This window comes from Pristiophorus japonicus, chromosome 2 (genome assembly GCF_044704955.1).
Source record: "Pristiophorus japonicus isolate sPriJap1 chromosome 2, sPriJap1.hap1, whole genome shotgun sequence".
Taxonomy (NCBI): domain Eukaryota; kingdom Metazoa; phylum Chordata; class Chondrichthyes; family Pristiophoridae; genus Pristiophorus; species Pristiophorus japonicus.
In genome coordinates this window covers 103,640,534-103,653,464 of record NC_091978.1, presented here as the reverse complement: position 1 = coordinate 103,653,464, position 12,931 = coordinate 103,640,534, and the positions used below count along the sequence as shown (strand labels likewise).

Below are 12,931 nucleotides of genomic sequence, written 5' to 3'. Positions count from 1 at the left end.
GCGTCTATGTCAAAGTGAACATAGTCTGTAGAATCTGCTAACGTAGCAGCTTTAATGGTTTAAAGCTTTGTCTCATACTATGCTTTCTTATGTACTTATATTTACAATTCTTTAACATACAAATTATTGAACACTATTGCAAACATAGTACGACACAAACAGAGAGACACAAGGGTGCCCTGGTAGTGAGGCCTGAATTTAAAATAGATACGAAAGCTATTGCACGTATCCAATAGCTCACCTGGAGGTTTGGACCGATTGAAAACTTTTTCAAATAATGGCATCCCAAATGTTTCTATTCAAATGCTCTATACATCCATGAAATTCCTGTTAAAGAAAAATAAATAATTAATATAACTGCAAGCCTATACAGGTATCACTAATTTAAATGTGTTACTATCTAATCCCTTCCCCATAATTTTTATTTTCTATCTAGTTTGTTCAGACCACATTCCCTGACTCAACAGTGGGGGAGGGGGGGCGGGCATTGGAAGGGGGCAATATTGGATGCATGCAGTCTATTGGTCAATACAATTTGGCCGAGGCTCTCTCCACTACTTAAAGGGGAGTTGCTTTGTTGCAGGAGCACCTCATTGTCAGGTGTTAAGGCCAACAGAACAGACAAGTGATTGAAGGTTAGGCTTCTACCTATATTGTACATGAGTCATTTTCTGGAATGTGCACGAGGACAAGGGATGATTTGTGGTACAACTTTTCCTCTCCTTGCAGGGAAGAGGCTAGTTTCTATTTAGCCAAATTTTTCCAACTTAATGAAATGGGGATCAAACCAGCATCTGACCATTTCAAACTTTCATGCAAAACCTTTCATTAATTAAATGTGGATTTTTGTTCGTGACATTCTGAACGATAAAATAACAGAAATATCTAAATACTAACTGATGTCCTATATCCTTCTACATAGTGAGTCGGGGGGGCAAAATTCCGCTTGTTTTTTTAAATTTGGATCCGTAAGTCATTCTTAATGGGGGCAGTGACTACACGAGAGGGGCGAATATGTGGCGGTGGCAATACCTGAGGGGCGGAAGTTGGGGTCGGTGCGGAGTGACTGCCGCGATGACGTCATCATGCCGCCGCATCACCATGGCTCTTCCCTTCACTTAAAGGGGAAGAAATGTTTCATCATCTCCCCTCTAATCCTTCGACTAACTACTTTAAATCTATGTCCACTGGTTATTGACCTCTCTGCTAAGGGAAATAGGTCCTTCCTATTCACTCTATCTAGGCTCCTCATAATTTTATACACCTCAATTAAATCTCCCTTCAGCCTCCTCTGTTCCAAGGAAAACAACCTCAGCCTATCCTATCTTTTCTCATAGCTAAAGTTTTCCAGTCTTGGCAACATCCTCGTAAATCTCCTCTGCACCCTTTCTACTGCAATCATATCTTTCATGTAATGTGTTGACCAGAACCGCACGCAGTACTCAAGCTGTGGCCTAACTATTGTTGTATATAGTTCGAGCATAACTTCCCTGCTCTTGTATTCTATGTCTCGGCTAATAAAGGAAAGCATCTCATATGCCATTTTAACTACTTTATCGACATGTCCTGCTACCTTTAAGGATCTGTGGACATATACTCCAAGGTCGCTCTGTTCCTCCACAGCTCTAGGTATCCTCCCATTTATTGTTTATTAGGAGCAACAAGGAGCCTTGTTGCTCCTCCTCAAATGCATTACCTCACACTTTTCCAGATTGAATTCCATTTGCCACTTTTCTTCCCAAGTGACCAGTTCATCAATATCTTCCTGCAGTCTGGAGCTTTCTCCTCACTGTCAACCACATGGCCAATTTTTTTATCATCTGCAAATTTCTTTATCACGCCCCCTACATTTAAGTCTAAATCATAAATATATACTACAAAAAATAAGGGACTGAGTACTGAGCCCTGTGGAACCCCAATGGAAACAGCCTTCCAGTCACAAAAACTCCCCTCAACTATTACTCTTTGCTTCCTGCCACTGAGCCAATTTTGGATCCAATTTGCCACTCTCCCTTGGATCCCATGGGCTTTTGCTTTTTTGATCAGTGTACCATGTGGGACTTTGTCAAAAGCCTTGCTAAAATCCATGTAAACTACATTTAACGCACTGCCCGCATCAACCCGCCGTATTACCTCCTCAAAGAACTCAATCAAGTTAGTCAGACACGACTTTCCCTTAACAAATCCATGCTGACTGACCTTGATTAATCTGTATCTTTCTAAATGAAGGTTTATACAAGTAAGACAGCCAAATGGGTGGATCTTGGAGATCCTATCTAATACATGGGGAAATTGTTCTCATCGTAATAATAATTACCTGCTGTTTGATTGTTGGTTGCCTTAACCTCTGCTGTAAAGTAATGACAAGGTTAGCAGACCCTCTTGTGGTCAAGGGTTCCCGGGTTATGATCCAACAAACTAGAGAACTACTCAACAATGCAATACTCATAGAATGATCCTAAATGTTATCATAGAATGATAAAAGGGGGGATGTGGATATCTGAACGGAATATATGGAATTAAGGACAGTAAGGTAAACGGGATATATGAAAATGTATAAGCCATGGAAGAATAGCTGGGAGAATGTCAGATTGCAAATAGTGCAACATCAGCATAGCTAACAGTCTTTCTCAAGGTTTCAAGTCACTAATCCTGCCAATGATATCTAATTGTAACATGAAATACATCTGCAGAATTGCAAGGTCTCAGTTAGTAGTCACACCATTAGATTGAAACATTTAGAGGCAATGCTTGAGCTTTCAAGAAGAACATCTCATATAGATTGACTAATGAGTGGCTGAGTTAGACTGTCAATCCATTTGTATTTTGTTATCTGATTTCAAAACTGTATAACTGTTAACGCTTTACGATGTAACTTCACCTATCCGTAGGGAGTGTGTACGCTCTATCCAGAGAGAATATCTTCTGTCTGATAGGTCTTACTGGCCGGTAATAAAGACTGCTTTGTTCAAAGCACAAGAGGTATTCGAAGAATCCAGGAATTTACATTTCCAGTAATTTGCTCACCACCGAGGTTAAACTAACTGGCCTGTAATTGCTCGGTTTCTACCTTCCTCCTTTTCTAACAATGGTACAACGTTAGCAGTTCTCCAATCCTCTGGCACAACTCCTATAGCCAGGGTGGATTGAAAAATGATGATCAGGCCCTCCGCAATTTCCTCCCTTGCTTCTTTTAGGCGCCTCGGATATATTTCATCTGATCCTGGTGATTTATCTACTTTCAAGGATATTAAACCCCTTAAAACTTCCTCTCTTACTATGTTTATCCCGTCCAATATTACACTATCTTCTCCTGAACTTCAACGTCGGCATCATCCCCCTCTTTTGTGAAGACAGCCGCAAAGTATTCATTTAGTACTTTACCCACATCCTTCGCCTCAACACATAGATCACCATTTTGGTCCCTAATAGGCCCTACTCTTTCCTTTGTTATCCTCTTGCTCTTTATGTAATTGTAAAACATCTTTGGGTTTTCTTTGATTCTACTTGCCAGTAGTTTTTCATGCCCTCTTTTTGCTTTCCTACTATCCTTCTTAATTTCACCCCTGCACTTTCTATACTCTTCTAGGCTTTCTGCAGTATTGAGCTCACGATATCTGATAAAGGCTTCCCTTTTGCCTTATCTTATCCTGTATGCACCTTGTCATCCAGTGGTCTCTACATTTGGCAGTTTTACCCTTTTTCTTTGTGGGAACATGTTTACCCTGAACTCCATGTATCTCCCTCTTGAATGCCTCCCACTGCTCTGGCACTGATTTACCTTCAAGTAACTGTTTCCAGTCCACTTTTGCTAAATCACTTCTCAGCCTAATAAAATTGGCCTTCCCCTAATTTAGAACCCTTACTCCTGTTTTTTCTTTGTCCTTATCCATAATTATGCTAAAACTAACTGAATTATGATCACTACCACAAAAATGCTCTCCCACTGCTACTCCTTCCACCTGCCCAGCTTCATTCCCTAACATTAAATCTAGAACTGCGCCCCCCTCACCCCCCACCTTGTTATATATTGCTACGTATTGGCTAAACAAAAGTTCTCCAGAATGTAATTTAGGAATTCTGTGCCCTCTGTACCTTTTACATATTCAATATATTCAAATATATTCAATATATTCAAAAAGGAGTTAGATGAAGTCCTTACTACCCAGGGGGATCAAGGGGTATGGCGAGAAAGCAGGAATGAGGTACTGAAGTTGCATGTTCAGCCATGAACTCATTGAATGGCGGTGCAGGCTAGAAGGGCCGAATGGCCTACTCCTGCAACTATTTTCTATGTTTCTACACTGATAGTATCCCAGTTAATATTAGGGTAATTGAAATCCCCCACTATTACTGTCCTATTGTTTTTATACTTGTCAGTAATTTGCCTACAAATTTGGTCTTCTATCTCCCTTGGACTGTTTGTGGGTCTATAGTACACTCCCAGCATTGTGATTGCCCCTTTTTTGTTCTTTATTTCAAACCATATAGCTTCATTTGATGATCCTTCTAACATTTCATCCCTCCTCACAGTTATAATTGTTTCATTAATCAAAACTGTGATCAAAACCCGCCCTCCTCCTTTTCTTTACCCCCCTCTCTATCTCGCCTGAAAACCCTGTAACCAGGAATATTGAGCTGCTCTTCTTTCAGCCATGTCTCAATAATAGCTACAATATCATAACCCCAAGTGTCTATCTGTGCCCTTAGCTCATCTGCCTTATTTCCTAGACTCATTGCATTAAATTATGTACCATTTAGCATTGCCAAACTGCCTTGTTGTCCATTTTCTAGCCTTTGTTTCCTCTGCCTTCCAAACTTGCTAACTAATTTTCTGCCTTCCATTTCCAGCTTGGCTTCTCTCCCCTCTGACAATGCTCTCAGGTTCCCAATGTCATGCCAAGCTAGTTTAAACCCTCCCCAACAGCATTAGCAACCCCCACCCCGTAAGGATATTGGTCCCGGCTCTGTTGAGGTGCAACCTATCTGGCTTGTCCAGGTCCCATCTCCCCCAGAAACGACCCCAATGCCTCAGGAATCTAAAGCCCTCCCCCCCTGCACCATCTCTCTAGCCACGCATTCATCCCTTCTATCCTCCTATTCCTGTACTCACTAACACGTGGCACTGCCTGCAGGACCTCATCCCTTTCTTCCTATGTCATTGGTGCCGATATGGACCACGACCTCTGGCTGTTCACCCTCCCCCCTTAGAATGTCCTGCAGCCGCTCAGTGACATCCTTGATTCTGGCACCAGGGGGGTAACATATCATCCTGGAGTCACGTCTGCGGCCGCAGAAACACCAGTCTGCTCCCCTAACTATCAAATCCCCTACCACTATTGCTCTTCCGCTTTTCTTCCTCCCTCAGCCCCCCCGCCCCACCCCCACCCACCCCCCTCCCCCACACCCCATCACCCCCGCCTGTGGAATGAAACCCTAAATATTAGCAGATTCCTGGAACTAGAACTTGAGGATAGAGCAGCTCTGTCAGTGGCTGTTAAAGTGACTGATGCCTTAAGTTTTCTGCCATCGGTTCTTTTGAAGTAAACGGGTCAGCTTGACTCTCTTGCGCATACTGTAGGACCTTTCTGAAAAACTCGTCGAACCCAACAAACAGGCAGTTGCACCCCTCAACCTGATATAACGAATTAGATCATCAGAGAGAGATCAGCGACTGAGAGCAACAGCGCTTCGCCAAAGGAGCACTCTCACCTCTTCAGTCAGTAGGTTATGAGCTCAGTTCTTATACCAGGACATGACCACTGAGATCTGCTCGTTCAGGTAGAAGTAAAAGATGGCATTCAACCAACACTGTCAAAACAGATTAACTGGTCATTCATCTCATCAATGTGTGTGGGACCTTGTTATGCACATATTGGTTGCTGCATTTGCTACAAAAACAACAGTGACTACACTTCAAAAATGAATTCATTGGCTATGAAGCACTTTAGGACATCCAGAAGACATAAAGGGCACTATATAAATGCAAGTCTTACTTCATAACATCACAAGAAAATCTGTAAAATCTCCCAAACAGTAGGATATAGTTGCAACATATGGGTGACAGGTGCACTTACTTGGGCATGGGATTTCATTATTTTCCCTGTGGAAATCAGACAATACAACTTCCCCCTGTAAAGGGACATTGCCATGCAGCAGGTATAGGATTGCTAGCTTCAACAAGTGGCAGAGGAGTCTCTGACCAGGATTGAGAGATGAACCAGCCAGTCAGGACAAGTTTTAAGGCAAGCTTTACTACATGACATATTTATGTAAGTGCTTGCACCATCGAATACACAACAATCATTGGTACGTGCCCAAAACCTTGTAAAAAAACACCACTGCATTACCCTCAGTCTTAAATTAAGGCCTGTGTGTACCAATACATTCTTCCCCAACCTTATTCTGCCTCATCCCAAATTAACTATTACAACACATTTTAATAGTAGTTAACCATTTGTTTTAAATCTTTAGTGTGTCCCACAGATGTGTTTTATCCCATGTTATGATCTGGAATACACTGCCTGATATGGTGGTGAAAGCAGATTCAATAGTATCTTTCAAAAGGAAATTAGATACACGCTTGAAAAAAAGATTGCAGAAACCGAATTAGCCGAGTTCCATGTACGGTGGAAAGGGCGTGGGAGTGGGACTAATTGACTTAACTCTTCCAAAGAGCCAGCACAGGCACGATGAGCCATGATTCTACTTCACTTTTGTAAAGGTGTTTCTTCTACTTCCTCATCATGTTGTCCTTCACAGTTGTTCCTCTGTGGAGGAGGAAATGAGGTGAATGACTGTTGGGTGTTAGTCTGAGTCCAAGTCCTCCCTATGAGCCTTGGGTATTGTTGTGGTGGTTCTCTGGGCCTGCACTTGATCTTGCATATCTTCAGGCATTTGAGCTGGATGATTGACTGGTACCCTGAGAAACATCTTTATTATTCGTGCCAGCTCCTGTCATTAAAAGTTCACGGTGTTGGGGGTAATATATTAGCATGGATATAGGATTAGCTAACTAAAAGAAAACAGAGTCGGGATAAATGGTTCATTCTCGGGTTGGCAATCAGTAACTAGTGGGGTGCCGCATGGATCAGTGCTGGGATCCCAACTATTTACAATCTATATTAATGACTTGGAAGAAGGGACTGAGTGTAACGTAGCCAAGTTTGATACGATACAAAGATGGGAGGAAAAGCAATGTGTGAGGAGGACACAAAAAATCTGCAAAAGGACATAGACAGGCTAAGTGAGTGGACAAAAATTTGGCAGATGGAGTATAATGTTGGAAAGTGTGAGGTCATGCACTTTGGCAGAAAAAAATCAAAGAGCAAGTTATTATTTAAATGGAGAAAGATTGCAAAGTGCTGCAGTACAACGGGTTCTGGAGGTACTTGTGCATGAAACACAAAAGGTTAGTATGCAGGTACAGCAAGTGATCAGGAAGGCCAATGGAATCTTGGCCTTTATTGCAAAGGGGATGGAGTAAAAAAGCAGGGAAGTGTTGCTATAGCTATACAGGGTATTGGTAGGGCCACACCTGGAATACTGCGTACAGTTTTGGTTTCCATATTTAATCAAGGATATACTTACTTTGGAGACAGTTCAGAGAAGGTTCACTAGGTTGATTCCGGAGGTGAGGGGGTTGACTTATGAGGAAAGGTTGAGTAGGTTGGGCCTCTACTCATTGGAATTCAGAAGAATGAGAGGTGATCTTATCGAAACGTATAAGATTATGAGGGGGCTTGACAAGGTGGATGCAGAGAGGATGTTTCCACTAATGGGGAGACTAGAACTAGAGGGCATGATCTTAGAATAAGGGGCCACCCATTTAAAACTGAGATGAGGAGAAATTTCTTCTCTCAGAGGGTTATAAATCTATGGAAGTCGCTGCCTCAGAGATCTGTGGAAGCTGGGACATTGAATAAATTTAAGACAGAAATAGACAGTTTCTTAAACGATAAGGGGATAAGGGGTTATGGGGAGCGGGCAGGGAAGTGGAGCTGAGTCCATGATCAGATCAGCCATGATCTTACTGAATGACGGAGCAGGCGCGAGGGGCCGTAAGTCATACACCTGCTCCTATTTCCTATGTTCTTATGTTCTTATTCCCCTGCTACTGGCAATTTCCTCAGCATGTCCAGAGATCTGTGGGGTAGCAGCCCTTTGGGAAGCAATGAGTTCGTTAAAACCTTGTGTTATGCTGTTTTTTAAAAATTAATTCTGTGGATAATGGCGTCACTAGGAAGGCCAACATTTATTGTCCATCCCTAGTTGCCCTTGGGAAGGTGTTGGTAAGCCTACCTCTTGAACTGCTGCAGTCCATGTGGTGAACGAATGCTCACAAGATACTTAATCATGCAAACTAAACATTTGAAAAACATCCCCACCCCACCATTTTTGATAAACAGCTGACTTGTCACACTTTTCTTCTTTGCATGTAGTGTGAGAAACACTATTTAAGCTACCACTCCAGAGGGAGCGTTATTGTTGAGTTATTGTTGTGGCATCCACTCAAAGCATGACTACACTAAGTTACTTACAAATATAGACAAGCATGCATAGAAAAGCATTAGATCTTTGCTCATCGGATTAGTACTTCTCTTCAATATAAGTTGCATTTGTTAAATACTGTTTGATGAGTAGATTGATTAATTTTCTATTTAAGATTTCTGAGTATACAAGTAAAGTTCTGTGAAGAATGGCATAGTGCTGTAAACTACCGCCACTGGATTGGATATTGGGAGGATTAGCTATACTGCGAGTGACAATATAACCTGAGAGATGACTGCTATGGTCAATTACTCCACTGATTTTTTTGATTGCTTTGGTAAGGGCATTAAAGCTCACTGTAACTTGTCCAACAATACATTCCTGGTTTGGATGGAACAGAAAATAAGCTTCTAATTCTGGTAAATCAGCCAACATCAATTCGATCCCTCTTCCCATCATCATCATAGGCAGTCCCTCAGAATAGGGGAAGACTTGTTTCCACTCTAAAAATGGTGGCTGGACAGTCCAATACGAGAACCACAGTCTCTGTCACAAGTGGGACAGATAGTCATTGAGGGAAAGGGTGGGTGGGACAGGTTTTTCGCACGCTTTTTCCGCTGCCTGCACTTGATTTCTGCATGCTCTCGGCAATGAAGCTCGAGGTGCTCAGCGCCCTCCCGGATGCGCTTCCTCCACTTAGGGCGGTCTTTGACCAGGGACTCCCAGGTGTCGGTGGGGATGCTGCACTTTATCAGGGAGGCTTTGAGGGTTTCTTCTGCCCACCTTTGGCTCGTTTGCCGTGAAGGAGTTCCGAGTAGAGTGCTTGCTTTGGGAGTCTCGTGTCTGGCATGCGAAAAATGTGGCCTGCCCAGCAGAGCTGATCAAGTGTGGTCAGTGCTTCAATGCTGGGGATGTTGGCCTGGTCGAGGACGCCAATGTTGGTGCGTCTGTCTTCTCAGGGGATTTGTACGATCTTGCGGAGACATCATTGGTGGTATTTCTCCAGCGACTTGAGTTGTCTAGTGTACATGGTCCATGTCTCTGAGCCATACAGGAGGGCGGGTATTACTACAGCCCTGTAGACCATGAGCTTGGTGGCAGATTTGAGGGCCTGGTCTTCAAACACTCTTTTCCTCAGGCGGCCGAAGGCTGCACTGGCGCACTGGAGGCGGTGTTGAACCTCGTTGTCAATGACTACTCTTGTTGATAAGAGGCTCCGGAGGTATGGGAAATGGTCCACATTGTCCAGGGCCGCGCCGTGGATCTTGATGACTGGGGAGAGCAGTGCTGTGCGGCGAGGATAGGCTGGTGGAGGACTTTTGTCTTATGGATGTTTAACGGAAGGCCCATGCTTTTGTACGCCTCAGTAAATACGTCGACTATGACTTGGAGCCAACTGTCTAACCTTTGGCCCTCCATTCACCATGACATTTCGGCTCAACCACAACCTCATCATCAGCTTTGATGCCCGAGTCCCTATTAAAACCATTACTCTCTCTCACCCTAGCCCTTCTCCGCTCCCTTAAGTCATCTCCGCTCCCTTAAGTCCAAGGGACACAGACTTGAAAGGTTATGGTGGACAATTGGTTCAGCCATTCACCGCCAGATCTGGCTGGACCACAAAGCACTATAGGGTCCTGCTCTCGTCTGCCAAAACTGCTCACTATTCGAGGATCATTCTGGAATGCAAGGATAACCCCCAATTTTTCTCGACTGCAAACCATCTTCTTAAACACCTGTCTCCTCCACCCTTACCTCCAACAACAAGTGCGAGGAGCTGATGGACTTCTTTATCTCTAAGATTGAGATTGTCCGATCAACTGCCTCTGCCCCTTCCCTTCCTTCCCCTAGCGCACCAGGCCAAACTTCCTCGAAGGTTCCCCCTTGCCCTTGCCCAGAACTCACTAATTTCTCCAGTTGCACTCCACTCTCTCCTCATGTCCTCTCCAAGCTCACCTTGTCCATGAGACCCACTTCTTGCTCCCTCGGCCCTATTCCCACCAAACTGCTAACCACCCAGCTTCCTTTTCCAACTCCCATGTTAGCTGATATTGTTAACAGTTCTCTCCCCTCAGGTACTGTCGCCTCTCCTTCAAATCTGCCAGCATCACCCCTCTCCTCAAAAAACAACTCTTGACCCCCTCCGTCCTTGCAAACTACCGCTCCATTCCAACCTCCTTTACCTCTCCAAAGTCCTTGAACGTGTTGTCACTTCCCAAATCCGCGCCCATCTTTCCCGCAACTCCATGTATTGAATCATCCAATCAGGTTTCCGTCACTGCCATAGTAGCGAAATGGCTCTTATCAAAGTCACAAATATCATCTTATGTGACTGTGACAAAGGTAAACTATCCCTCCTCATCCTTCTTGACCTGTCTGCAGCCTTTGACACATTTCATCACTACATCTTCCTCCAACACCTCTCCACCGTCGTCCAGCTGGGGGGGGTCTGCACTCGCATGGTTCCATACTTATCTATGTAATTGTAGCCAGAGAATCACCTGCAATGGTTTCTCTTCCCGCACCCGCATCGTTACCTTTGGTGACCCCAAGGATCTATCCTTGGCTTCCTCCTATTTCTCATCAACATGCTGCCCCTCGGCGACGTCATCCGAAAACACATCATCAGTTTACACAGCTATACTGACGACACCCAGCTCTACCCCACCACAACTTTTCTCGACCCCTCCACTGTCACTAAAATGTCAGACGGCTTGTCCGACATCCAGTACTAGACGAGCAGAAGTTTTCTCTAAATACTGGGAGGAACTAAGCCATTTTCTTTGGTCCCCGCCACAAATTCCGTTCTTTACCCATCGACTGCATAGAAACATAGAAAATAGTTGCAGGAGTAGGTCATTCGGCCCCTCGAGCCTGCATCACCATTCAATATGATGATGGCTGATCATGCAACTTCAGTACCCCATTCCTGCTTTCTCTCCATACCCCTTGATCCCTTTAGCCATAATGACCACATCTAACTCCCTTTTCAATATGTATCTAATGAACTGGCCTCAACAACTTTCTGTGGTAGAGAATTCCATAGGTTCACAATACTCTGAATGAAGAAATTTCTCCTCATCTCGGTCCTAAATGGCTTACCCCTTATCCTTAGACTGTGACCCCTGGTTCTGGACTTCCCCAACATAGGGAACATTCTTCCTGCATCTAACCTGTCCAATCCCGTCAGAATTTTATATGTTTCTATGAGATCCCCTCTCATTCTTCTAAATTCCAGTGAACATAAGCCTAATCGATCCAGTCTTTCTTCATATGCCAGTCCTGCCATCGTGGGAATCAGTCTGGTGAACCTTCGCTGCACTCCCTCAATAGCAAGAATGTCCTTCCTCAGATTAGATAAAAACTATACACAATATTCAAGTTGTGGCCTCACCAAGGCCCTGTACAACTGCAGTAAGACCTGCCTGCTCCTATACTCAAATCCTCTTGCTATGAAGGCCAACATGCCATTTGCCTTCTTCATCACCTGCTGTACCTGCATGCCAACTTTCAACAACTGATGTACCATGACACCCAGGTCTCGTTGCACCTCCCCTTTTCCAAATCTGTCACCATTCAGATAATATTCTGCCTTCCTGTTTTTGCCACCAAAGTGGATAGATAACCTCACATTTATCTACATTATACTGCATCTGCCATGCAATTGCCCACTCACCTAACCTGTCCAAGTCACCCTGCAGCCTCTTAGCATCCTCCTCACAGCTCACAGTGCCACCCAGCTTAGTGTCATCTGCAAACTTGGAGATATTACATTCAATTCCTTCATCTAAATCATTAATGTATATTGTAAATAGCTGGGGTCCCAGCACTGAACCCTGCGGTACCCCACTAGTCACTGCCTGCCATTCTGAAAAGGACCCGTTTATTCCGACTCTTTGTTTCCTGTCTGCCAACCAGTTCTTTATCCACATCAATACATTACCCCCAATACTATGTGCTTTAATTTTGCACACTAATCTCTTGTTTGGGACCTTGTCAAAAGCCTTTTGAAAGTCCAAATACATCACATCCACTGGTTCTCCCTTGTCCACTCAACTAGTTACATCCTCAAAAAATTCCAGAAGATTTGTCAAGCATGAATTCTCTTTCAAAAATCCATGCTGACTTGGACCGATCCTGTTACTGCTTTCCAAATGCACTACTATTACATCTTTAATAATTGATTCCAACATTTTCCCCACTACCGATGTCAGGCTAACCAGTCTATAATTCCCGGTTTTCTCTCGCCCTCCTTTTTTTAAAAGTGGGGTTACATTAGCTACCCTCCAATCCATAGGAACTGATCCAGAGTCGATAGAATGTTGGAAAATGACCACCAATGCATCCACTATTTCTAGCACCACTTCCTTAAATACTCTGGGATGCAGACTATCAGGCCCTGGGGATTTATTGGCCTTCAATCCCATCAATTTCCCTAACA

At 43.8% G+C, this 12,931-nt stretch overlaps 1 protein-coding gene across 3 annotated transcripts in view; it reads right to left on the bottom strand.

Annotated features, from left to right (window-relative positions):
- atp8b5b (ATPase phospholipid transporting 8B5b) overlaps nucleotides 1-12,931 on the bottom strand; it is a 506,562-nt gene that overhangs the window by 441,440 nt on the left and 52,191 nt on the right. For all 3 annotated transcript variants that reach the window (XR_011588690.1, XM_070868497.1, XM_070868507.1), the window contains exon 3: nucleotides 242-327. Coding sequence is in view for 2 of the 3 variants with exons in the window: in XM_070868497.1 (XP_070724598.1) it covers nucleotides 242-284 (43 nt within the window). In the remaining variant the exon portion in view is untranslated. The remainder of the gene's footprint in view (nucleotides 1-241; nucleotides 328-12,931) is intronic.